Here is a 26,270-nt window from a genome sequence, read left to right on the forward strand (position 1 = left end):
TTTGCATTCAATAACTTTTCATTAGTCCAACGTTCAAGAATAGTCCTCATGTACTCTAATAGTTCTACTACGGGCAGCTCTCTTGCATCTTTGGTTACCGCATTCAATGACTCGGCAATGTTTGATGTCATTGTCCACCATATGTTCACTATAGCATGTATCCGAGACCATCCGTGATAGCCAATATCGTATAGGTATGCTTTAACATGTGTGCCGATCTCTTCAATCTTTGACATTCTTTGATAAAATTCATCAAGCGTGTATGATCGTGCCGTGGCAAAGTACAATTCGCTTAACTTTAAATGACCCTTCTTGAACTTTAACCTTACATTTGTCCAAATATGCCACATGCAAGCATAATGTGGTATGTCGGTATAAAAAATAGATGTTGCATTCAAGATACTCTCATTCTAGTCCGAAACAACACACATATTTGGTTTTTCACCATATGAATGTTTGAATTACTCAAAAAACCACCTCAATGATGCGCCATCTTCTGAATCAACAACGGCGTATGCTAGTGATAATATGCTACTTACCACACATGTGGCAAAAAGAAATTCAATTTCTGTAATAAAACTTAAGAATATAAAAAATCTAGTCTCAAAAACAACTTTCTAATAATATTTTTATAATTAGATTACCTGTTGCATCCATTGTGCTAGCTGTTAGCATGATTCCCCTATATGCCGAATTCAAGAATGTGCCATCAGCTACTACAACTGGCCTACAATACTCCCATCCTTTGATGGACGTACTAAGTGCAACACATGCATACAAGAAACAGTCATCTTCAGTCTTCTACAATTTCACTACCGACCTGGATAAGTCTTCTCCAGAATATACAAAAAACTCTGCAATCGGCTGTAGGAATCAGCAAGATGATCTCTCAAAAAATCCAAAGCCTTTTCATTTGCTCTCCAAGCTTGTATGTATGTATGTTAAGTTCACACCATGACCCGACAACATGTCAGTTTGTGTGTCTTTTGGTGTGTATATTGTCTTAGGATTTGCATATTTTGGCATCACCATGCTGCCAACTACCATGGCAGTTGGTTTGCGTTGTATGTATGTGTTGTCCATCAAAGAGTATGTGTGCAAGCTATTGAATTTTTGAACCTTGAATAATGCTAATTCATTTATGCTGGTGGACTTGAAGTGCCACGTACAATTGTCACCAACACATACGAGGTAGTAGCTACAGAATAAAAACAATTCAAAAAATGTTATGAAAATTGTAGCTACAAAATACGAGGCTATTTATGCACAAAAACTTATCTTAAACAATTTATATACAAAAAAACTACAACTTATCCACAATATGAATTTGACAAATAAAATGTTCATACCTTCTTTCACTAGACCTTTTCACCCTAAATTGAAACTTATGCATGACATAATAATGCTTCATTGCACTAACAATTGCTTGCTTGTCTTGGTAAACTTGAGCTAACTTCAATTACATTTGGCGTATGATCTGTTATGATGATACTTTCATATTCCACAATTGCCGGAGATGTTTGCATATCAATCAACTTCATTGTTCATGATACTTCTCCAATTGTGTTACGATTGCTTGACAATTGTACCATGTTAGTATTACGATAATCAGAAGAACACGCACTCAATTAAAAGTATAGCAATTCAGATCTATGTATATTCATGTGTTCAGTATTTGAAATAATACTTGTAGAGACATAACAGTTGAACTATATTTGTTATGTAGTAAAATTGTAGAAAAATTGTAAAATACTTGAAATTGAAAAAACATCAGCATTAGAAAAATAGAACAAACCTGTAATTGTGCGCGCATTCGACATACTGCATTCCAAATCAAAATCACGCACGGTTATACACAACGGATACACTCCTAAGTTTTTATTTTCCTTTTTCGTCTCCATATACACTCGCACTCCCATATCGCTCTGAATTTCCATTGGAGGACAACGTTCATTGACAGTGTATTTGATTTCGATGATTTTTGTGGAGGTATCGATCATTAGATGCTCTGCAATTGCGAAATTCAATTGACTATAATTTGAATCGTCATTAACAACAATTCCGTCAACATCAAAATCTTTGTATCTCCCAACGCTATCCCACCGCCCATTGAGTTGAAGCATAATCGCTAATTTTGACATTATGTCGTGAAATTCAATTCGATTGTAGCAAATTTGCGTAATAGAAGGATTCTATGAATATGTTGCATTCATAATTGGTGCGAGAATTACGTCAGTAAAATTTCTAAGCGATCTCAAAAATCTCGCACCTAAATAAGGAAGACTATCGCAGAAAGGATTCTAGTTTAAACAAATGTATAGATTTTGTAGATAAACTGTGTTTAGGTCGGGTAAATTCATAAACATGGATATTTTTCGTAATAAAGTTTGAAATGCTGTATAGAAACTAAAAAATCCCAATTTTAAATATGTTATAGCCATACAACAAATATTATGACATGTTTCTATTTTTCTTTTAACTCAACATAAATTTGCCAGCGAAATATATGGCAACGTTATAAAATTTGGGAAAGAGGTTTCTAGGGTTAGGGTTAAGAAGAATATCTCTCACATTTTCAGCAGCTTCCGATTCCGATTGCAGATGGCACCTCCAGAGAATGATGGCCGAGGGAAAAAAAAGTTGGAAGAGGAGAGTAGTAATGGAGTAGTTGGGTCAAATGTCGCTGATTCTGATTCTGATTCTGATCACGATTATGGTATGTATGTCGACGGTCGCAGTATGTCCCGGAAACTTCGGGAGGAATATAATCGGCAGGTGGATGAGAGCGAGGTGCGTACCCTGCCCTCCTTTCATACTTAAGACCTCTAAATTCTAGGATAATTATTGAATTTAATTTTTTTTACTTATTTCATGAATTTCTAAATACAAATACAACATTTGGACGAAAGCTACTAGTTAGGTTGAGCCCGTAGATAACCCTTCGTACTTATTCGTCTGATGCATGTTTTTTATTTATTTTTTGACTCGGCCCTAATGGTAAGAAATCACCTTGTGTTTTTCTGCAAGCATATCGGTAAATGTCTGATATTTGTACCAAAAACAAGTCGATTCAAGCAATTTTTGATTCCTTGACTGTCTCAAACAGTAGAGCTAACAATTAATGCCAATGTAAAATATACAGTATTCTTGTAGATATATGAGGTCTTTTTAGGTTTAGTTTACTTTAGACGACGTGTAGGTCTCTGTAGTTTTACTTTATTTTAGACTTGAACTCCTACTCAACAGTAAGTTCATGCAAGGAATCTGTTGATGAAGGGTGATGTGACTAAATTTATTACCCTATTAGGTGTCGGTTTAGTCTAATCCGCTAGACTTATTGAAACTGAGACCTCATGGTTCTCATTCCACTTCATTGACTACTAGACCACACCATTGGATGTGTGCTTTTTCTACTTGTCTAGTTTTTTTGTTTTTTTTTTTGATTTGTCCTTTTTGTTCGTGTATTATGCAAAATAGGGGTTTGATATCAATTTGGGTTTGCCATTGGAGGTTAGTGTGGTAGCTCCAATTAATCCACAATGGGGTTTCGAGAACATCCCAAGATATACCGAGCTGTCTCACATGGCCATTGATGATTTCAATTCACAGAATGTAAGTAAAACCTTCTTATATAATCGCATTATCCTTGGAGAAAAATGTTATTTTGTCTGCCCCTTTTAATTTGGCTTTCTTCTATTTGTTAGAATAAACGGTACGAATTTGTCAAAAATTTGACTGTGAACACATCACTTGCTGCTGGGTTTTGGTGTCGTATCACCTTTCAAGCCAGGGATGCTGATGCTGCTGCTTCTGATGCTGTAAAGACCTTTCAAACATTGGCATGGTGGGGAATTGATGGAGACAAAGAAATTATATTTTGCAGGCTTAAGAAACAATCCAGTGGTGAAGGTAAACCTTTTAATATGCATCTTCTCCCTTGTTACTTACAATCTTATATATGCAACGTGATTATGCTAAATATAAATAAACTTCCAATATTTGTGCGCTCTTAGGATTACCTTGTCCCTTGTGGGGGTTTTTTCTTGCATTGACCGGCATGTGTTTTTTTTTTTTTGGGGGGGGGGTGGTGGTGGTGGTGTGGTGTATGTTACTACCCATTAATTTATGCATGTGCATTTTGCTACACACCAAATTACAACAACTATGCCTCAATCCTGAGGTCCGTCGTATTGCTATCCATTTCACTCCATTTGGATCTGTTATATTCGAATATGCCAAAATTTATTGCCAATATTGTAAAAATTATGTTGCTATTATTGTGTGTGCTTGCCGGCAACATCCAGTGCACCAAAAGGATAACTGCTCAAATCTTCGTTGTCAGACCCAACCAACATCATGCATTCTTTCCATATTGTTAAATGAGAGAGAGAATGAAAATAGATGCATTCTGATCTTTAGTTATTTAGCAGCAAGGATGTTATCTTATTCACTTTTAAGAGCTTCGCTTCCTTTATAGGCTGCGGGTAAGGGTTGGCGGCCACGCGAGTTTCTGGGTCACCAAAAAAAGTATCAGTAGTCCAATTGACGATAAGTTTAACATCAAATAATTAACATCTCCGTGATGTTTTAGCTCATCAAAGACCAACTTAAGTGAAATCATCTTTGTGGAATATCTTTCTATCAAAATGGCTTCCCAAGCAACTGGCATTTTGGACTATTTCGATACTCGTGGTTTGATCTGGCTTGGTGGATATATTTGTTTGGTCTGTATCGGAACTCACAAAGGCATTTTGAAGTCTTTGGTCTCTTTCACAATTTCGAAATCTAATGCATAGCCTTCTTTTGCTATGGAGACTTGAGATTCTTGAAAATTCATGTCCATGTGCATAAAAGTCGTGGGTGCAGCTGAGTGTGATGTCTTGGACTGTTGATGGCTCTTTTAGCTGTCTCTGACCTTACCTCGTCTAATTGCACTACAAGAAATGAGGGCTTTTGTGCCAACTAAGTCATTACTGAAGCTCAAAACTTGCCTCGAATGACCTTTAGTGGCGACTTTGCAGTCGCTATAGTTGAGTAGCTTTTAGTGGCGACTTGTGTAATAGTGTATATTAGCTGCGACATCAGTTGCCACAAAAAAACATTCCTTTTCAGTGGCAGCCCTAGTCGCCACAAATAAACCTCTGTAGCGGCGATCCTATGTGGTCATGGGTATTTATTGGTTTATTGTAGCATACATTTGGTGGCGCCTGCGGGTTGCCCCAAATACCAATTTCATTTTAATTAATTTATATCAACTGTATGTTCCTATTAGTTTGCCCAACAATATACCAGCGACCATCACCAATTTGCAGACATTTCTCAATAAGTCTTTTATGAACTTTTCATTGATAAAAGTCATGATATAGAGTACACAACACTTCATAGTATAATTATCATTATAGAGAAACTTCATAATACATTTTAATTGTATGTACACAAAAAGAGAACCACAAAGCTTTCGAGGATCTTATAGACTTAGACTTAGCCTCTTTCTTTGTATTATGGTCAAATTGATCTGGGGAATTTAGTACTTAGAAATTGTATCTACATTTTTTCACTTTACCATAACTATAAGTGCCCTTGGGAATATTCTTGTTTATAAGAGAATTCACATGATTGCATTGATCAATGCTGTTGTGATATGTGTTATTCTTTGTTTTGCCATTCTTTGTTGTGTCAAGAAATGAATTTTAGCTGCAGTTTTGATGTTGTTCAGCTAGAAACATTACAAGTCTCCCATGAATAACAATTTTTAGGAACACTGTCTCCTCATAAATTAAAGGGGAGCCTTGGAGCAACGGTGAAGTTGCCTCTGTGTGACCTGTACGTCACGGGTTCGAGCGTGGAAGAAGCCACTAATGCTTGCATCAGGGTAGACTGTCTACATCACACCCCTTGGGATACGGCTCTTCACCGGATCCTACGTGAATGCGGGATACTTTGTGCATCGGGCTGCCTTTTCTTTTCTTTTTCTTTTTTTTTTTTAAAAAGCTCTTTGCTCATAACAAAGTGGATTGCTCTGATGGTAAGCATCCTCCACTGCCAACCAAAAGGTTGTGAGTTCGAGTCACCCCAAGAGCAAGGTGGGGAGTTCTTGGAGGGAAGGATGTTGAGGGTCTATTGGAAACAGCCTCTCTAACCCAGGGTTGAGGTAAGGTCTGCGTACACACTACCCTCCCCAGACCCCACTAGTGAGATTACACTGGGTTGTTGTTGTTGTCTTTCCTCATAACATTTCCCTCTCTTTGCTATAAATGTGTATTTCTATCTGTCTTTTGTCAAAAATTTCTCATTTTATTATGAGTTTGAGCTTGTCCTTGACGGGCAATTTTTTTTTTCATTTTCATCATGATTATACCCTCCTAGAACCAAATGAAAGATCTCCACTTTTTTTTCCTTCTTGATGATGGCAAGGATCTTTTGGTACTGAAGAAAAAAACAATTCATTCAAGAGTAGAACTAAGAGAATGTGTAGCTTTTCTTTTCCCATCTCATTTTTTCTTTTCTACCAGGAAATGATTACTCATTCAGATTCTCACGAAAACTGTTTTCTAACCTAGGGAATCTGATGTTATAAATTACTCAAAGAGTACATGATTCATTGCAAGAGCTTCTTGCATTAGCGAAAAGATTCCAGCTTAACTGGAAACAAGGACCAAACGAAGGGACTAGGTCGCCCCAAATGCCTATCTTGGTGACTTTCGGCAGGTCACCACGAAAACTTTCCATGCCGAATATTTCAAAATATTTCGTTTTCAGGGGACAAAAATTTAGCCTATAGTCTCGATGACATGTGACTACTTTTCAGGTCTAAACTCTTTACTTTTCATGCAACTACATGTCACGAAAAACCCTTGATTTCGTGGCGACTTCGTGGGTAAAGTCTGTTTTCGCGTAGTATAGTTAGGTTCCTTTGGAAAATTCTTTAGTAGGACAGAAGTTTTGTTTCACATCAAAATAATGTTATACCTAAAACATTCAACTCCCTTGTCGTTGCAACTTGTCTACTCGATCACAAGGTCTGCATTTTCTGGTCAAGCTTTCAAGGTGTTTGCTTTGTGCAGTTTGGAACTTCCAAATTGTTTGCATTTTCTGGTCAAGCTTTCAAGGTGTTTGCTTTGTGCAGTTTGGAACTTCCAAATTGTTTTATATACAGAAAGATGAGAAAATTGATGCTTTAAATTTATTTTGGGTCTGCCCTGCTCTGCTTTTCTTTGTTGTAATTATCATTTTATTTTTGGCAGGTGGTGAGCGGCCTCCGGATTCCAATGTTGATGTGAAAGCTATGCAGTGACCTAGTCCTCTCTTTAAACTCTTATCTACCATCTTAATTATTATTGAGAATGTAGTGTCATTTAGTTGTGTTATTACTAAGACATGAAAAAAAAAAAGTGTTGTGATTTGTCATCTACGCTCCTAGTTATGTCTTTAAGAACGTAGGGTTATCTGTGTTTTATTACTAAGACAAGGAAAAATGTGTTCTGATATGATTCTGGTTATGTTTGACGATGAAGCTTTTATTAGAGTAACTTGGTGTTGAGAAATCCTCTGTAGATGGTTGGTTGTTTCGCTTTGATCTATGGTAGTGCACTATTTTGGTTAATTTTGGGTTCTCTAAAGTTGGCCTATACTATACTGCTCCAAGTTGTTTATTAGACACATATTGAGTGAGGTTGGGGTATCTAAAGGTACATGACTCAGTTGAAGTAGCTAAATGAAAATAGTGGCCTACTTCAGGGAGATGTCTATACTTTGCCTTAAATTTTATTCTAATCACGAGTACGTGGATGGTGTGATAAAATAGCTACTGTTGAGTGTAGTCTATATAATCATTGGAACACCTCAACTGTTAAAATGAGATATTTACTCTGTTTAAGCCGAAAATTCAAAAAATAACTAATGATACTGAATCTTTTGTGTGTAAATAAATGTTACTGATCGCGGACTTTTAATGATTTTGTTTTGTTAAATGTAGCTATCCCTAATCTACAAAACTGAGGAGAGTGATCTTAGTGCAATTGAGACGTCTTTTCTGAAATGACCATGAACTAAAAGAAACATGGAAGTTTTCACATGAAACATAACTTATAGCAGTGAATGCCGAAAGGAGGGGAAAGAAAAAGGCTCGCTAGAATATTCATAGGGTTATAACGCAGATAGACTGGCTAAATACTAAATAGTAGCCTTTTTAACGTTGGTACACGATAGGTTTTTTTTTTTTTTTTTTTTTTTGGATTTCTCGCCCGGTGTTCTTTATTCTCATTGGGGCTTAATTAAATTTGGATTCATGCCGAAAAATTGTATATTGGGATAAAGTGCTTCCTAATAAAAAAAATTTATATCTAGGTGTTCTGTATCCGCATTGCCGAGAGTTTATTGAAAATAATCTCTCTATCTTCACTAGGCAGGGGTAAGGCTTGCGTACACACTACCATTCTCAGACCCCACTTATGGGAATACAATGGGATTGTTGTTGTTGTTGTTGTTGTTGTTATTGTTCTGTATCTGAATTGAAGCCTAACTAAATTTGGATTTGTGCCGAAAAATTGCATATTGGGGGTAAAGCAACCTTAAACTTATGGCTTGAAGCTGAGACATCTGGTTAAGGATGAAGGGGTATACATATACTATTGTAAAAGCAGAAAGCTCCATAAATATTTTTGCTTTGAATAATCTTTAGGATTTTGGAGTTTATTATGAATTTTTCACGTTGGTTTTTCTAAACTTATGACCCTTCAAATAAAAAATGACCAGAAGTTTACTTTTGATGTTTCGTTGTATGTGTTAGTTTTTCTAAAAGGAAACTGAAAAAAGTCGAATAAATCTATATGAATAAAATATATTATATGTATTAAATTTAAAAATGACAAAGCATTAATAATTTTGACATTGAACCTTGGGATGGATTCTCTACTACTATCGAACTCTATGTGTCTAGTTTCCAACTCTTCAAACCGTTCGGCATTTGGACACTCCTACACGAAGTTATGACCAAATTACCAAAGTCTGGAAAAAATGCAATTCTGCGACCAATTATGCGATTGCAAAACTGCTTCTATGGCCGCAAAACTGGTCGCAGAATGGACCAGAAGAGCCCAGTTCTGGGAACCAATTTTGCGATCAGTTTTTCGGCCCGCATTCCCATTCTGTGGTCCATTATGCGATCGCAGACCTGCTTTCGGAGGGTTAATTTTTTTATTTTCATAACTCGACCCCATTTTGATAAATAGGCTTTGGGCTTATTTTGGGATATTTTTCTGAGGGTTTTAGAGAGAGGTGAGAGAATTTTAGAGAGAGGATGAGGGAATCTAACATTCTAATCATCCAATCTTCAAGAATCAAGGAAGCTATCACAAGATCTTCATCAAAGAGGTAAGATTCAACTCCTAGTCTTCAATTTCGAGTTTGGGGTAAATGATTGGTGATTGGGAGTATGATTCTTGGGTGTAAGAGTATTATTTATATATTCTTGTAACAATAAGGTTTGTGGGAAGATTGTTGAGATCAAATAAGTAAATATTGGGTTGTGGAATGAAGGAAAATCTTGTAGAAGAACCTTGTAACCAAATTTGCACACCTAGTGTTTGATAAAATGCTCAAATGAGCTAGAACCATGAAAATCTTCCTAATTATGGTTCACTTTTGTTATGCTTCTAAATAGATTGAAATTGCTAGAATTTTTCGGAACCTCATAGAAATGTAAGGAAGGCTCAAGAAAGATTGGAGCCGTCCGGAGGTCAATTCAAGCAAGAAGGCGATTTTGGAATATTGGCCTAACTTTTGTCACGACCCAATTTTTCCTCTGTCTGGGTATCGTGATGGTACCTAGTCTTAGAGACTAGGTAAGCCTAACAATAATTAAAACAATATTATTTAAATAGAATCTCTTAAAACTCCCAAAACTGGTAGTACAAGTCATAAGCTCGGCAGAGTGTTTGCTAGAAAACTTCTAAATACAACTGTCTAGAAATAAGAATAAACAGTGCAAAATGAAAAGTTGAAGGTGACTCCGAAGCTTGCGAACGCAACAGTGGGTTTACCTTGAGTCTCCAAAGTAACAGTCCACACAGATAGTTAACGAACAAGTACCTGGATCTGCACAAAAGAAATGAGCAGAAGAGTAGCATGAGCACACCACAACGGTGCCCAGTAAGTATCAAGACTAACCTCGGTGAAGTAGTGACTAGGACTAGTCAAGACACCCACTTGTCTAACAAACTGAACAAGTATAAGTATAGGGATGACAGAACATGACATCTATCTAAGGACCCCGCAATATGGCTAACAACATAGCAACTGCAATAAGGAAGGAAAAACATCAAGTAACAGCGGAACACCAGAATAAGACACAGAAGAATGAACGAAAACATAACCCAATCCAAAAATCATAATACAGTAAAGGCAAGTAGTAACTCAGCAGCTGCAATAGTTTTCACATCAGGTCTCAGCCAACAACCCCAATAAATTAGTCAAATCCTTCAAGTGTAAACTTTCACCCGTAAGTTTTAAAAAAAAAAATTGAAGTCTTTAGAATATAATACTTTCCAATAAAAAATTATTTTTTTGAAATATACTTCCTTCAAATAAATATCTTTCAAACATAATTCTTTCAAGATAAAACATTTCAAATATAAACTTTTCAAATAATTAGCCTTCAAACATAGTTCTTTCAAGATAAAACCTTTCAAATATAAACTCTTCAAATAATTAGCCTTGAAACATAGTTCTTTCAAGATAAATACTTTTCAAATATTATCCTTCGAGCATAAGTCACTATGTGACACCTAAGCATGAAAGATTAGCAGCTCTGAACACAGATATAACCACAAGGGAAATCTACCGGAATACCTGTTACACCCTATATTTTCGTATATTTTCGTATATTTTCGTGAAGGTGATTACCGTTCATCAAATTAGTTCCCATTTTTGTTAATTGCTTAGACAATTCTTTTACTATCACATCATTGGAGCTTGCATTATCAACTGTGACAGTGAAGATCTTATTTATCCCCCACTCACGTAAGCATCTACCAATACCATTTTCCATATCTTCACCTTTATGACTAACAATAGGACAAAAATTAATTATTCTCTTATGCATATTCCATTCACTATCAATCCAATGGGAAGTGATACACATGTAATTGATTCTTTGTATAGAAGTCGAAGTATCAGTGGTAATACATACTCTTTGTTTCGTTTCTATAAAAGACCTCTTCAACTTTTGCTTTTCTTCATTAAAAAGATCAAAACAATCTCTAGTTATAGTACTATGGGAAGGGATCCGAAAATAAGGTTACGCCACTTTCATAAAGTCTCTAAAATCTTATTTCTCAACAAAGCTAAAAGGAAGTTCATCAACTATTACCATACGACATAACGCCTTCCTACACTCTTCTTGATCAAATTTCCAAGTAACAACAACTATGTCACTCCCCCCCCCCCCCCAAACATATTTAAAGCCTAAATTTAATTATTTTTTTATCAATAATAGCAGGGCATTTAGGACACTTAAACATATTAGAAATAAGTTTCGACATACCGTCTTTGGTTTTAAAAGAATACTCAATAAAGAAATTGTCACATCTACCGTCTTTCGCCTCATCTACTTTTGTAGTTGAAAATCTGTTTTTACGGCCTTTGAACAGATCTATTCTCTTCATTTTCCCTCTTTCTGTTTTATTTTGTAACCAAGTTGTACCCCTTTTTCCTTTTCGTCGTCACAGGTTCGTAATAAGAATCACATATTATGCTGGGCATGCCAGAATTATTATTGTTACCTTTGTAGAAAGATGTCCGGTTTGAGCCGAGGGTCTATCGAAAACAGCCTCTCAGTGCAGGTAGGGGTAAGGCTGCGTATTTATTACCCTCCCCAGACCCTACTTATGGGATTACACTAAGTATGTTGTTGGTGTTGTACTTTTGTAGAAAGATAGTGAAGTGAAGCTCCCAGCATTATGGACCTAAGGGCTGCAAACAACACACTGCTGAATAATTGGAAAGAACGTTTCAATTCAAGGGGATCTTCCCGAAATCTTTATTGTTCTTGTTCATTGAAGTCCATGTTCCTCGTACATTCTTATGCCAAAGGTTGATGTTTAGGATCCTAGCTTGTCGCCTGAGGAAGGTCGTCTCGTGTGATATATTACATATTCAAAGCTATTGTAAGTACAAATTGTAGTAGCGTACACATGATTTTGTGCAAGTGAGTTCATCCAAAAACTGAGGCAGAATTAGCCATCTTGACAGCAGGAACGATTCCGGCACAAGCAGATTTTAACCACAGTTGTTTTTCCTTCCCAAAGGTAAAAGAGTGTTGTTGAGAGTACTTATAGTTGCATAAGTTTTATCATATTCTTTTTTTCCTTCATATGACTGTCAAAATTGGCTTTACAGAAATTTAACCATTTCTGTGTGCATACTTGTTGTAGAATGTGGATAGAGACGGAGTGATAAAATAACTGAACCTTAATATATTTTTCACTGAGATTTAATAAGTTATTTTATCATTTATTTGTTTTTAAAAAAATTTCATTAAATTGGATAGTTGTTAATTTGCTTACCTAGCGGGTTGGGTTAGGTGTCATCACGACTAGTTGAATTTTGGGTCGTGACAAGGAATTAGGGGTTGGGTTAAAAGATGGTTGGATTTTATCGGATTAGACATGGTTAATTATACATAACGAGGGTTAAAAGAAATGTAGGATCAAGTAAAGAAGAACCAATAATATAAAGACATGTGGCAAAGGTGGGGTCGTAGCTATCACCGAAGGACTCATCTTCTCCTGTGTGATTTATATGGCATTTTCACAGCAGTTGTAAGTGGATACAATAGCGTACGCAGAATTTTGTGCAAGTTCATTTAGCCAAAACTTGAGGCATAGTAAGGGCGACGCCGGCAGAACCATCAGATTTTAACCACTGATTTTTTTTCAAGAGATAAGAGTTTTGCTGAGTTTAAAATTATCTTTGGGGTAGGTTCATATAATTCAGTGTCACAAGTTACCATTATTCTTTTTTACTTTTTGTGGCTGTCTTGAAGCAATAGTAAAGTTGTATCCGTATGACCTATACCCCAAAATCAATCACTAATGTTTATATTTAGGTAAACTGTGTACATCACACCCCTTGGGGTGTGTCCCTTCTCAGATCCTACGTGAAGAAGATGTCTTGTGTACCAGACTGTAATTTTTTTTTTTTTTTTTTGTGGTCATCAATTTAATGTCCGAGAGAAATATCTTCAATGCTGTGTTGCATACTTATCGGATGGAGAGGGATATGTTTATTTATGTGAACTTTTAAGTGACAAATTGATAACATCCGAATTGAAATATGTGAACATGGTTTATTTGCTATTGGACCAATGGAGCTTCTTCATTTAGAAATTGCTTACCAGTTGTGATTTAACTTTTATGTTTGAACGTCTAAATGAACAAATTTTAAAATAAAAAGTGGACGTGTTTGATAAAAAATAGATCAATTACAACGATACAGTATAATTTCACAAGTGTGTCTGAGGATGGTAGTGTATACACAGACCTTACCCTACCCCGATGGAATAGAGATGTTATTTTCGATAGATTCTCGGCTCAGGAATGATAAAAAATAGACCAATTCTACTATTTGCAACAAAGATAAATTGTAACTAACAATGAATTTAATTATAAGAAGACTAGGGATGTGAATATAGTTTTGTTTGTAACGAGTCTCATTTGTTTTACTACAACAGTCCTCCATTATTGTGTCTGATTTTGATAGTATGAACAAAACTTTATAATACTATTACTAGTATTTGGGTACGCTCGTATCTCGAGTTCATTATTCAAATAGTCACGTTCCGTCTTGGAAATTACATAGTAACATCGTGCTTCTTTTGTTTATAAATGAAAAGTCATTTAACTATGCATATTGTACTTAAAAAATCACTCAATTAGATTTCTTAAATTTTTTATGGTCAATTACTACCCTCTAAATTATTAGGTGTTAAATAAGTTATATATAGTCAATTTGTAAAAGAATTAAAATTGGCTTCTTTTATTAGATAATTCGAACACTAAGTTGTTAGTAGTTCTCAACATAAGGGAGCCCACAAATTGAATGCATCTGGTGCGTCTCATGTGTATGTTACACTAGCCTTAACTTTAGTAGAAGTGCATAAGTTGCACCCCGCCCGCTATTTTTGATTGTCTTGATCGGAAAATTGAGATTTTCTTCAGGCTAAGATGTTGACTTTGCTATGGAAAGAGTAATGAGAGGAAAGCCTTGACCTTCCCTTGTTCTACCCTTCGAACTCGGAGATTGAAGAAGATCACTTTATGTAGCGATACCTTTACTTCGATTCCGCTCAGTTGTTTTGAGTTAATTTGGTTAGATTTAATAGGTTTTTGGTGGATTATATAGAAAAATTACACTTCTTCTATATACGATAAAACAAAAAAATATTTTCGATAAAGTTCACACTTATTTTTAATTAAAAACTAATTTATATGGGATATGTGTTGCCTCCCACCAGCAACAAGTACCATGTAACTCTATGGATAGACGAGAAGAAACCACCTAATATTTTTAACCTCTGCTAGGATTTAAACTCGAGATCTTATGATTCTCAACCACTTTATTGATCACTAAGCTACATCCCTAACATAAGGCATCTAGATTCCAAAGGAATGATATTTTTCAAAATTTAAAATAACTTTAACTTTTAAATTTTTTTATTGTACCTTTAATAAAAAACTTTTATAGTTATGTTATAAAAAAGAGCATCACAAATTTTAAACCATACAACAAATATTATGATATATTTCTATTTTTCTTTTAACTCAACATAAACATTTGAACCGCTCATGTAGAAAATACTTATCATCCCCGCCCCCACCCCCCTTGCCAGCGAAATATATTGGAAATCTCAACGTTACAGAATTTGGGAAAGAGGTTTCTAGGGTTAGGGTTAAGAAGACACTCTCTCTCGCATTTTCAGCAGCTTCCGATTCCGATTGCAGATGGCACCTCCAGAGATTGATGGCCGAGGGAAAAAAAAGTTGGAAGAGGAGAGCAGTAATGGAGTAGGTTCAAATGTCGCTGATTCCGATTCTGATTCTGATCACGATTATGGTATGTATGTCGACGGTCGCAGTATGTCCCGGAAACTTCGGGAGGAATATAATCGGCAGGTGGATGAGAGCGAGGTGCGTACCCTGCCCTCCTTTCATACTTATACCTTATAGTTCTCGTTCCAATTTATTGACTACTAGACCAGACCAATGCTTTTTCTACTTGTCTTTTTTTTTTTTTTTTTTTTTGATTTGTCCTTTTTGTTGTTCGTGTATTATGCAAAATAGGGTTTTGATATCAATTTGGATTTGCCATTGGGGGTTCGTATGGTGGCTCCAATTAATCCACAACGGGGTTTCGAGAACATCCCAAGATATACCGAGCTGTCTCGTATGGCCATTGGCGATTTCAATTCACAGAATGTAAGTAAATATTTCTTATATAATTGCCTTATCCTTGGAGAAAAATGTTATTCTGTCTGTCCCTTTTAATTTGGCTTTCTTCTATTTGTTAGAATAAAAGGTACGAATTTGTCAAAAATTTGACTGTGAACACATCACTTGCTGCTGGGTTTTGGTGTCGTATCACCTTTCAAGCCAGGGATGCTGATGCTTCTGATGCTGTAAAGACCTTTCAAACATTGGCGTGGTGGGGAATTGATGGAGACAAAGAAGTTATATTTTGCAGGCTTAAGAAACAATCCAGTGGTGAAGGTAAACCTTTTAATATGCATCTTCTCCCTTGTTACTTACAATGCTTTTATATGCAACGTGATTATGCTAAATATATATAAACTTCCAATATTTGTTCCCTCTTAGGATTACCTTGTCCCTTGTGGGGTTTTTTTCTTGCATTGACCGGCGTGTGTTTGGGTTGGGGGGGGGGGGGAGGTGTGTGGTGTATGTTACTACCCATTGATTTATGCATGTGCATTTTGCTACACAACAAATTACAACAACTATGTCTCAATCCTGAGGTCTGTCATATCGCTGTCCATTTCACTCCATTTGGATCTTTTATATTCGAAAAAGGTATCAGTAGTCCACTTGGCGATAAGTTTAACATCAAATAATTAACATCTCCATGATCTTTTAGCTCATCAAAGACTAACTTAAGTGAAATCATCTTTGTGGAATATCTTCTATCAAAATGGCTTCCCAAGCAACTGACATTTTGGACTATTTCGATACTCGTGGTTTGATCTGGCTTGGTGGATATATTTGTTTGGTCGGTATAGGAACTCATAAAGGCATTTGAAGTCTTTGGTCTCTTTCACAATTTCGAAATCTAATGCATAGCCTTCTTTTGCTATGGAGACTTGAGATTCTTGAAAATTCATGTCCATGTGGATAAAAGTCGTGGGTGCAGCTGAGTGTGATGTCTTGGACTGTTGATGGCTCTTTTAGTTGTCTTTGACCTTACCTCGTCTAATTGCACTGCAAGAGATGAGGGCTTTTGTGCCAACTAAGTCATTACTGAAACTCTAAACTTGCCTCGAATGACCTTTAGTGGTGACTATGCAGTCGCTATAGTTGAGTAGCTTTTAGTGGCAACTTGTGTAATAAGTATATATTAGCTACGACATCAGTCGCCACAAAAAACATTCCTTTTCAGTGGCAGCCCTAGTCGCCACAAATAAACCTCTGTAGCGGCTATCCTATGTGATCATGCCGTCACGCGGTATTTATTGGTTTATTGTAGCATACATTTGGTGGCGACTGCGGGTTGCCCCAAATACCAATTTCATTTTAATTAATTTATATCAACTGTATGTTCCTATTAGTTTGCCCAACAATATACCAGCGACCATCACCGATTTGCAGACATTTCTCAATAAGTCTTTTATGATAAAAGTCATGATATAGAGTACACAACACTTCATAGTACATTATCATTATAGAGAAACTTCATAATACATTTTAATTGTATGTACACAAAAAGAGAACCACAAAGCTTTCGAGGATCTTATAGACTTAGACTTAGCCTCTTTCTTTGTATTATGGTCAAATTGATCTGGGGAATTTAGTACTTAGAAATTGTATCTACATTTTTTCACTTTACCATAACTATAAGTGCCCTTGGGAATATTCTTGTTTATAAGAGAATTCACATGATTGCATTGATCAATGCTGTTGTGATATGTGTTATTCTTTGTTTTGCCATTCTTTGTTGTGTCAAGAAATGAATTAGAAAATCACTTTTAGCTGCAGTTTTGATGTTGTTATTACAAGTCTCCCATGAACAACAATTTTTAGGAACACTCCTTGGAGCAATGGTGAAGCTGCCTCTGTGTGACCTGTACGTCACGGGTTCGAGCGTGGAAGCAGCCACTAATGCTTGCATTAGGGTAGGCTGTCTACATCACACCCCTTGGGGATACGGCTCTTCCCCGGATCCTACGTCAATGCGGGATACTTTGTGCATCGGGCTGTCTTTTTAAAAAAAAAAAAACTCTTTCCTCATAACACTTCCCTCTTTCTTTGCTATAAATGTGTATTTCTATTTGTCTTTTGTCAAAAATTTCTCATTTTATTATGAGTTTGAGCTTGTCCTTGCCATAATCTATTTTTTTCATTTTCATCATGATTATACCCTCCTAGAACCAAATGAAAGATCTCCACTTTTTTTTTTCCTTGATGATGGCAATGATCTTTTGGTACTGAAGAAAAGAAACAATTCATTCAAGAGTCGAACTAAGAGAATGTGTTGCTTCTTTTCCCATCTCATTTTTCTTATCTACCAAGAAATGATTACTCATTCAGATTCTCACAAAAACTGTTTTCTAACCTAGGGAATCTGATGTTATAAATTACTCAAAGAGTACATGATTCATTGCAAGAGCTTCTTGCATTGGTGAAAAGATTCCAGCTTAACTGGAAACAAGGACCAAACGAAGGGACTAGGTCACCCCAAATGCCTATCTGTGGTGACTTTCAGCAGGTCACCACGAAAACTTTCCATGCCGAATATTTCAAAATATTTTGTTTTCAGGGGACAAAAATTTAGCCTATAGTCTCGATGACATGTGACGACTTTTCAGGTCTAAACTCTTTACTTTTCATGCAACTATATGTCGTCACGAAAAACCCTTGATTTCATGGCGACTTCGTGGGTATAGTCTGTTTTCGCGTAGTATAGTTAGGTTCCTTTGGAAAATTCTTTAGTAGGACAGAAGTTTTGTTTCACATCAAAATAATGTTATACCTAAAACATTCAACTCCCTTGTCATTGCAACTTGTCTACTCGATCGCAAGGTCTGCATTTTCTGGTCAAGCTTTCAAGGTGTTTGCTTTGTGCAGTTTGGAAGTTCCAAATTGTTTTATATACAGAAAGATGAGAAAATTGATGCTTTAAATTTATTTTGGGTCTGCCCTGCTCTGCTTTTCTTTGTTGTAATTATCATTTTATTTTTGGCAGGTGGTGAGCGGCCTCCTGATTCCAATGTCGATGTGAAAGCTACTCAGTGAACTAGTCATCTCTTTAAACTCTTATCTACTATCTTAATTATTATTGAGAATGTAGTGTCATTTAGTTGTGTTATTACTAAGACATGAAAACATATTGTTGTGATTTGTCATCTACGCTCCTAGTTATGTCTTTAAGAATGTAGGGTTATCTGTGTTTTATTACTAAGACAAGGAAAAATGTGCTCCGATGTTATGATTCTGGTTATGTTTGAGGAGGAAGCTTTTATTAGAGTAACTTGGTGTTGAGAAATCCTCTGTAGATGGTTGGTTGTTTCGCTTTGATCTATGGTAGTACACTATTTTGGTTAATTTTTGGCTCTCTAAAATTGGCCTATACTATACTGCTCCAAGTTGTTTATTAGACACATATTGAGTGAGGTTGGGGTGTCTAAAGGTACGAGACTCAGTTGAAGTAGCTAAACGAAAATAGTGGCCAACTTCAGGGAGATGTCTATACTTTGCCTTAAATTTTATTCTAATCATGAGTACGTGGATGGTGTGATAAAATAGCTACTGTTGAGTGTAGTCTATATAATCATTTGAACACCTCAACTGTTAAAATGAGATATTTTCTCTGTTTAAGCCGAAAATTCAAAAAATAACTAATGATACTGAATCTTTTATGTGTAAATAAATGTTATCTGGAACTTCAAATTTTCCAAGCAAGAGCATATTGGATCGAGTATATAAAACTTAAAAAGTGAAAATTCTCGGCCTTTTAATGACTTTGTTTTGTTAAATGTAGCTATCCCTAATCTACAAAACTGAGAGTGATCTTAGTGCAATTGAGACGTGTTTTCTGAAATGACCATGAACTAAAAGAAACATGGAAGTTTTCACATGAAACTTAACTTATAGCAGTGAATGCCGAAAGGAGGGGAAAGAAAAAGGCTCGCTAGAATATTCATAGGGTTATAACGCAGATAGACCGGCTAAATACTAAATAATAGCCCTCTAGACCGACTAGCTAGTGTCATTTCTACATGAAACATGTTTAACTTCGGTACCCAATAGCTTTTTTTTTTTTTTTTTTTATTTCTCACCCGGTGTTCTTTATTCTTATTGGGGCTTAATTAAATTTGGATTCATGCCGAAAAATTGTATATTGGGGTAAAGCGCTTCCTAATAAATTTTTTTTATATCCAGGTGTTCTGTATCCGCATTGCCGAGGGTCTATTGGAAACAACCTCTCTATCTTCACTAGACAGGAGTAAGACTTGCATACACACTATCATTCTTAGACCCTACTTATGGGAATATAGTGAGATTGTTGTTGTTGTTGTTGTTATTGTTCTGTATCCGCATTGGAGCCTGACTAAATTTGGATTTGTGCCGAAAAATTGCATATTGGGGGTAAAGCGACCTTATATTTAGGGCTTGAAGCCGAGACCTCTGGCTAAGGATAAATAAGTATACTTATACTATTATAAAAGCAGAAAGCTCCATTAATATTTTTGCTTTGAATCATCTTTAGGATTTTGGAGTTTATTATGAATTTGTCACGTTGGTTTTTCTAAACTTATGACCCTTCAAATAAAAAATGACCAGAAGTTTACTTTTGATGTTCGGTTATATTTGTGTTAGTTTTTCTAAAAGGAAACTGAAAAAAGTCGAATAAATTTATATGAATAAAATATATTATATGTATTAAGTTTAAAAATGACAAAGCATTAATAATTTTGACGTTGAACCTTGGGATGGATTCTCTACTACTATCGAAACTAAATTCATCCGAGATTTTAAGCAGTAAGCTACCAAAATATAAATAAATTGGCAAAATATTGTTTTACTGTTGCCTGAAATATTTTTGTTATTGGTACATTAATACTTAATATAATCTTGTCAACAGTTGTGAGCTAAAATTTAGTCAATTCTTTTTGTGAAAATAGCCAAACTTGGAACGCTTATCCGGCACTTTTGTTGCTCTTTATCTGAGAGATTGAAGAAGAGACGAGGATAATGAGAAGACATGAAATTCGTCCTAAGAAGTCTCAAATAGTTGATGAAAGTAATCAAAATCTTTCAGAAAGTAGTCCTTGCAATGATTTGAACTGAGCATTAAAATTATTTCAAGAGGCTTCGATCTTGAGGTGAATGTGCTTGTTCAACAGCACTTAGAAGACATAAGACATGAAATGGAGCAAAAATTTGAACAAATACCAAAATGTAGCGACATGGGAAGACCTACATATAGCAAGAAAACAAACATCCACTTTCAAGAGAAAAATAAAAATGGTTGTTTCTCAAGACATAGCTAAAACTCCCCGTCATTACATTATTAAAGACCTTGCTTTTACGAAGAATAATGTGTTTTTCATCATTACGTAGCACCAAAAAAACTTAGGGAAATATCCTGCTTCCTTAAATATTTTGTCACAATTGATTCTTACCTGCTAGTTTCTATAACAATATGCATAGTAAGAGTGTACCAGCTCTAACAACAAAAACATAAACTTAAACATAAACATATACTAAAAACAATAATCTATCGGGCTTTCTCCTTCCCTTTTCTGGATCCACCACTGCTAGGAGCACCTTTCCCCTTCTCCTTTTTGGTTTCACTGCTGCCAGGAGCACATTTTCCCTTCTCCTTTTTGGTTTCACTGCTGTTATAATCCTCATAATGGTTACCAACTTTATCAACGCCTTCAGGATAAGTCAACATGTATACTAAGTCCCTTCTTACTTTAGCATATCCTCCGTCCCCCCAGTTCTCACCCCATGTGTTCTTAATCAAGTAGTATTCTATTCCATCCTTAATGCCCCATCCTATTATGAGAATAGAATGTCCACCTTGATTCCTTTCCTTAGCAATGCGTCCCATATAGACACCCTACAATAATGAAAACAATTAAATTTAGCTTACATAATAAAAACAAATTTAGTAATTCTTTTAACAATTAAATACTATGTATAAGAATAAAAATAGTACATACATCTCCCTTGAAGTTGGCGAAACTGTCATAGATATCGATTGCACCAACCATAGGTTGGTATGCCAACACTCGATTAATCTCTTCTGCAGTGACTAATCTCTCAGAATCCTTCCTATGTGGATCCCCAGCAATACACACACGATTGGCATGTCCAATTCGATATCTCGGTTTCTAACATGTGTTACAAAAATAAAGAAATAAGTTTAATATTTTCAGAATATAAAATATTTTTGAAGAGGAAGAAACATACATACATCAGGGATAGGAGGGATATCATCTTTATTTCTACTCCCTCTTCTGGGATAGTCACATTCTTTGAACAAACCAAAGTCTCTTGCGTATAGAAGAGCATCAACATGCGAACCAAAATAACACCCGACTTCATCTGTTCTGTGAAGTCTATTTTCGTAATTAAAGTTTATTGGCAATAGATCTGCGATTTGTTGTATAGAGAGTTCAACAGGAGGTTCACTGAATTCTTTTGCAAATAGAGCCGATACGGCTTCTCCCGTGCTATATGCATAGCACACATCTATAAAATTAAAATAGAAACTAATTAAAACAAAGTCAACTAACTGTGATGAAGCGAAAATTTTCTTTTGAGGAACGGTAACATTTCATTCAAAACAGCAGCACAAAGCTAGTTTGTGTGGTAAAAAACTGAGTTCAATCGCCATATAACAAAATATAAAAGGGCATCAACAGACACATGCAATAAGAACATTAAAGCAGAAAATATGCGGATCAGGTCGGATCGGGTCAAATATGTACGGGTTGACGGGTTATGTAAAATGGACAATATATAAGTATTGGACGTGCCCATATTTAAAATGGATAAAAAATGAGCTAACATATCTTTGTCTGGTTTAGTGCATCTACTCGATCGGAACCATCTTAGTAGTAATTAACTAGTACTATAAAATTTGTATGATTATCAGTTTGCATAAATCTTCAAGATTATTTAATAGTGGGTTAATATAATTACCTAATGAGTTAAATTGATCTCACGTCTAACTGTACTGCTCAACCCATCAATTCGTATTAAAAAAGTATAAAATAATTGATATTTAATTTATCACATAAACATAGGTCATACTTACTCATCCTGCCTTGTTTTCGGACGTTCGGAAGAAGTATCCCACTATCTTTCAAACTAAATTCTACATCTGCCATTATGACTACAAAAGAAAAAGGAGAACGTAACAAACAACACAGAAAATGAAAGAAACGATTCTTGAAAAACACCATAAATGGGTAAGTATGTTTAAGAAAAGAGAAAATCATGAAGCGATGTAGGGTGTGTTTTGTTTCCTTTTTTATAAATCCAAACCATGAAACCCCTTAGTACCAAAACACTACAAGAAATCCATTAACAATATTTTGGCAAACAGATCAGTTTCCAGGATGCAACATGGGTAAGTATGTTGCATCACTTTTTTCTGTTTTCCAGATTTTCGAAAAAAACAAACATTTTTGTCAACCTAAAAGTTTCTACTAACTTGTATAAACTCACAAACCCCAAAAGTTCAAGTAAGAAAGATTGAGCTTCAGAAACAAAGAGAAGAAGTAAAATTTAAAAGGAGAAGGTGATGGTTTTTCTGGACTGCAACTGCAAGTCTGCAATGCAAGGGACGGAATTTTGTGCAGTAAGTAGTAGGACGTTATAGGGGTTGTACAATTCTATTTTGTTTTTACAAATCTTGTAAAACACCATATTTAATTAAGAACAGTGGTTTATAACTCCCCTAAAACATTCTTTCTTTGATATTTGGAAAGACATCTATCTGTATGGCCTAACCACAATCATCAACGTAAAAAGTTGTCTAAATTAAATTGCTTCAAATATTTCTAAAACGGGCAGAGATTATGAGGAGATTCTATAGCTCTTAAAAATAGAAAAAAATGGGGAGTTTTATGACACTACAAGAAATCCATTAAAAATATTTCTTACAATATTCTTAGTGGTCGTCAAGAAACAGATCAGATTCCAGGTCGCAAACCCTAAAAAAAATTAAAGGTGCAGCATGAGAAAGATTGAGCTTAGAAAAGCGAGATAATGTAGATTTTGGTTCAAAATAATACACTCAAATTACGCATGCTAGGAGTATTTTAGATTTTAGCTAGAAATGTGTAATATTTTTTGGGTACCTTGTTAATCTTCCAAACTAAACTGATAATGGTGAAAATATTCAACCTCAGTAGCTTTGGAAAATGGAAAAAGTGAAGAGACATTGAGCTTCAGAAAAACAAAATAAAAAAAATCAATCAAACATTTTTGTCAACCTAATAGTTCAACTAAGAAACATTGAGCTTCAGAAAAATGAGAAGCTCTTGAAAAACAATTCTAGAGAGAGAGAGATAGGAGAGCTTACCACTCAATGGAGTAACCTCTATATTCCTCCGAAGCAGGGGTAAGGTCTGCGTATACACTATTCTACTCAGACCCTACTTGTAAAATTTTAATGGCTTCTTGTTGTTATTGTAATCTTGAAAAATAATACTAAGCCGTTTGTTATGACTTTTAATCAGTTAAACTCTCTTTCCTTTTGGGCTGTTGTAATTTGTAAACTCTCTTTTTTTGGTGTTCAATACAAGGGGGACGCCACCTTAGGCGTAATTATATATTTTTTTAAAAATCAGTTAAACTAGACATAATAAGTATTTACACAGTTTGAGCTATGTCATACTCCATCTCCTAAGGAAAAAAATAGAGAAAGACATATAAGATAAATATTCTAAAGTAGTATAACAACCAGATTGATTTTCCCCTCAATACTTAATTTAATATTTATGTTAAAATTTCTTAGATCAAATTATTGGAGATATTCTTAGTGATAATCAAGGACGTACATGCGTATTTAATTTCAATTATATTTATATGCTATTTGTGTGTATACATATGTGTGTGTGTATGTGTACGTAAACATTCCAACACTATTTCCTCGCTTCAATTCTAAATGATACAGAACAAATTTAGTGGTTAAACTTTTTTAATTTTGAAAACGACTGCCCTGGCTCAATTCATTAATGTTTAAGACAAACTCATTTTGGGGTTTACGTAAAAATAGTGTTTATTTTCGTGTGCATATGTATGCATGTATACATACGTGCATGCACATGATTTTTCTAAGATGAAATAGAAAGACATAGAATATTCAAACAAATTATATTGTTTTTCCCGCTTTTCATCAAAAAGAAAATTGAATCAACTGTGGGATTGTTTGGTACCTTTGGGAAATATTTTCCTTAGAACTTACTTATTTTGATTTGACGTTTGGTTAGGTAGTAAAAAATATTTTTGAAAATATATAATTTAGGCAAACACAATGGGAGACGAAATGGATAAGGCCATGGGAGGATGGTAGGTCAGGATCTATGACAAAAAGAATTCGTGATACATGATAATTCTTCTTTTTCATAAATGTAACAAAATTTTTACATTAATATATTTCAAGCTTAGCTAGAATTTTGGGTCGTGACAGACTCCTAGATAATATGGTTCGTTTATTCTAAGATTGTAAATAAAAAAATATCTCAAAATTGGTAAAGGTATATATACACCATATGTATGAGCTAAAAAAATTCTGGCTTGAAAGAACAAAGAGCTATATTAGAGTATTTAATTAAGACTTGATAAAAAAGTGACCATATACATTAGAATCAAGCATGGAAAGTTTACAATACTTATACAATAAATAATTAAATCCCAAAAATAGATCGAAATATGACTAAGCGAATATTTTCTTAAAAATTATTTAATTTTTCACTTTGTTTGGAATTTATACAGTTGGAGTTGAAGATGGAGTTGTCTTTGATTATATATATATATATTTGCAAAGGAGAGAAAAGAGCACCTTATTTAGAATTTATGAAGATGGAGTGGAATTCTTTATTATAACTGTTGTGATTTTGCTTAATTGAGCCGAAAGTTTTTAAGCTATATATATATATGTATCGGTTTAGTTTGATGTTTAAGTATCAATACCAAATCAAATACATGTCAACCTTTTAAATCAATTTAATTCAATTTGGAACCAAGTCAAACTACTTTAACCAAGTCAAATATATGTCAGCCTTTTAAAGTTTTACCTCTTAAGTCTTAACTAAGCTCTGAGTTTTTTGCTGAAAATCGCGGACAAAGGCTCTGTGCTTAACATTAAAGTAGTACTAAGGTGAAAAGCTTTAGACTTTTCTCTCTCAACATTTAAATTTACTAGTATTATCATCTTCGTTCCTTATTTGTATTAAGTATTATTTTGAGTAAAAGAAATCAACTCCTCCAATCTATTTACTTTTTCAATATTGTTTCATTTAGAAAAACTGCTGACAATTCGTAGCTTCAATGAAAGTTCAATTTATCTACATATTTAACTATAACAAGTTTTTACGCACGTGCATTATATTGTTATCTACTACTATATTCTTTGACAATTATTTTATATGCAAAAAATCTTATTAAATTTATAAAGGCATACATTTATTATGAAAACATTGTTTTGAGTTATAGAAATAATGAAGTATAAAATGCAACTTTTTGCATGGTACTATGATGTAATGAAAGAATAGAAGGTCCCGATTACTGCACATATTAGCTGAGTGACCACAAAGTTCAGTAGTTAAAAATTAGTCGAAAAATTATACTGTTAATTTTATTATGTATGTAAATTCATTAAATTTTTACTTCTTTATATTTTGAATCTCTCTGCCTTACTAGACAAGGATAAGGTCTCTCTGCTTAACACTCTGACTTACTCATAGCCATGAGATACGGTCTTTAAAGGATCCAACTTCCAAGTAAAGATTGGTCAAACAATTA

General features: G+C 34.8%; 3 protein-coding genes and 1 long non-coding RNA gene across 5 annotated transcripts; 3 read left to right on the forward strand and 1 right to left on the reverse strand.

Moving 5' to 3' along the window:
- Positions 1-2,486: 2,486 nt before the first annotated feature.
- LOC107820158 (uncharacterized) lies at positions 2,487-7,544 on the forward strand. Its single transcript, XM_016646381.2, has 4 exons — positions 2,487-2,790; positions 3,478-3,612; positions 3,705-3,909; positions 7,245-7,544. The coding sequence occupies exons 1-4, from the start codon at positions 2,602-2,604 to the stop codon at positions 7,292-7,294; spliced, it is 579 nt and encodes a 192-aa protein (XP_016501867.1). The 5' UTR covers positions 2,487-2,601; the 3' UTR covers positions 7,295-7,544.
- Positions 7,545-11,556: 4,012 nt separating this feature from the next.
- LOC107820159 (uncharacterized) lies at positions 11,557-12,352 on the forward strand. Its single transcript, XR_001655867.2, has 2 exons — positions 11,557-11,840; positions 11,929-12,352. It is a non-coding gene; the product is annotated as an uncharacterized LOC107820159 (long non-coding RNA).
- A 2,514-nt stretch (positions 12,353-14,866) lies between these two features.
- Positions 14,867-18,768, forward strand: LOC142169409 (uncharacterized). 2 transcript variants are annotated; one of them, XM_075230542.1, is made up of 5 exons: positions 14,867-15,185; positions 15,339-15,473; positions 15,566-15,764; positions 17,307-17,398; positions 18,469-18,753. In XM_075230542.1, exons 1-5 carry the CDS (start codon positions 15,000-15,002, stop codon positions 18,502-18,504), a joined length of 648 nt encoding a protein of 215 aa, XP_075086643.1. In that variant the 5' UTR covers positions 14,867-14,999; the 3' UTR covers positions 18,505-18,753. The 2 variants fall into 2 exon arrangements, with proteins under 2 accessions (XP_075086643.1, XP_075086645.1); XM_075230544.1 differs by lacking the exon at positions 17,307-17,398 and having other exon boundaries at positions 14,871-15,185; positions 18,469-18,768.
- A 2,235-nt stretch (positions 18,769-21,003) lies between these two features.
- On the reverse strand, positions 21,004-22,627 carry LOC107820157 (uncharacterized). Its single transcript, XM_016646378.1, has 4 exons — positions 22,555-22,627; positions 21,709-21,986; positions 21,455-21,625; positions 21,004-21,351 (listed from the first exon to the last, which is right to left on the reverse strand). Exons 1-4 carry the CDS (start codon positions 22,625-22,627, stop codon positions 21,004-21,006), a joined length of 870 nt encoding a protein of 289 aa, XP_016501864.1.
- Between the last annotated feature and the right edge of the window lie 3,643 nt (positions 22,628-26,270).

The sequence above is a fragment of the Nicotiana tabacum genome, chromosome 15, assembly GCF_000715075.1.
Source record: "Nicotiana tabacum cultivar K326 chromosome 15, ASM71507v2, whole genome shotgun sequence".
NCBI classification, from domain to species: Eukaryota; Viridiplantae; Streptophyta; class Magnoliopsida; order Solanales; family Solanaceae; genus Nicotiana; species Nicotiana tabacum.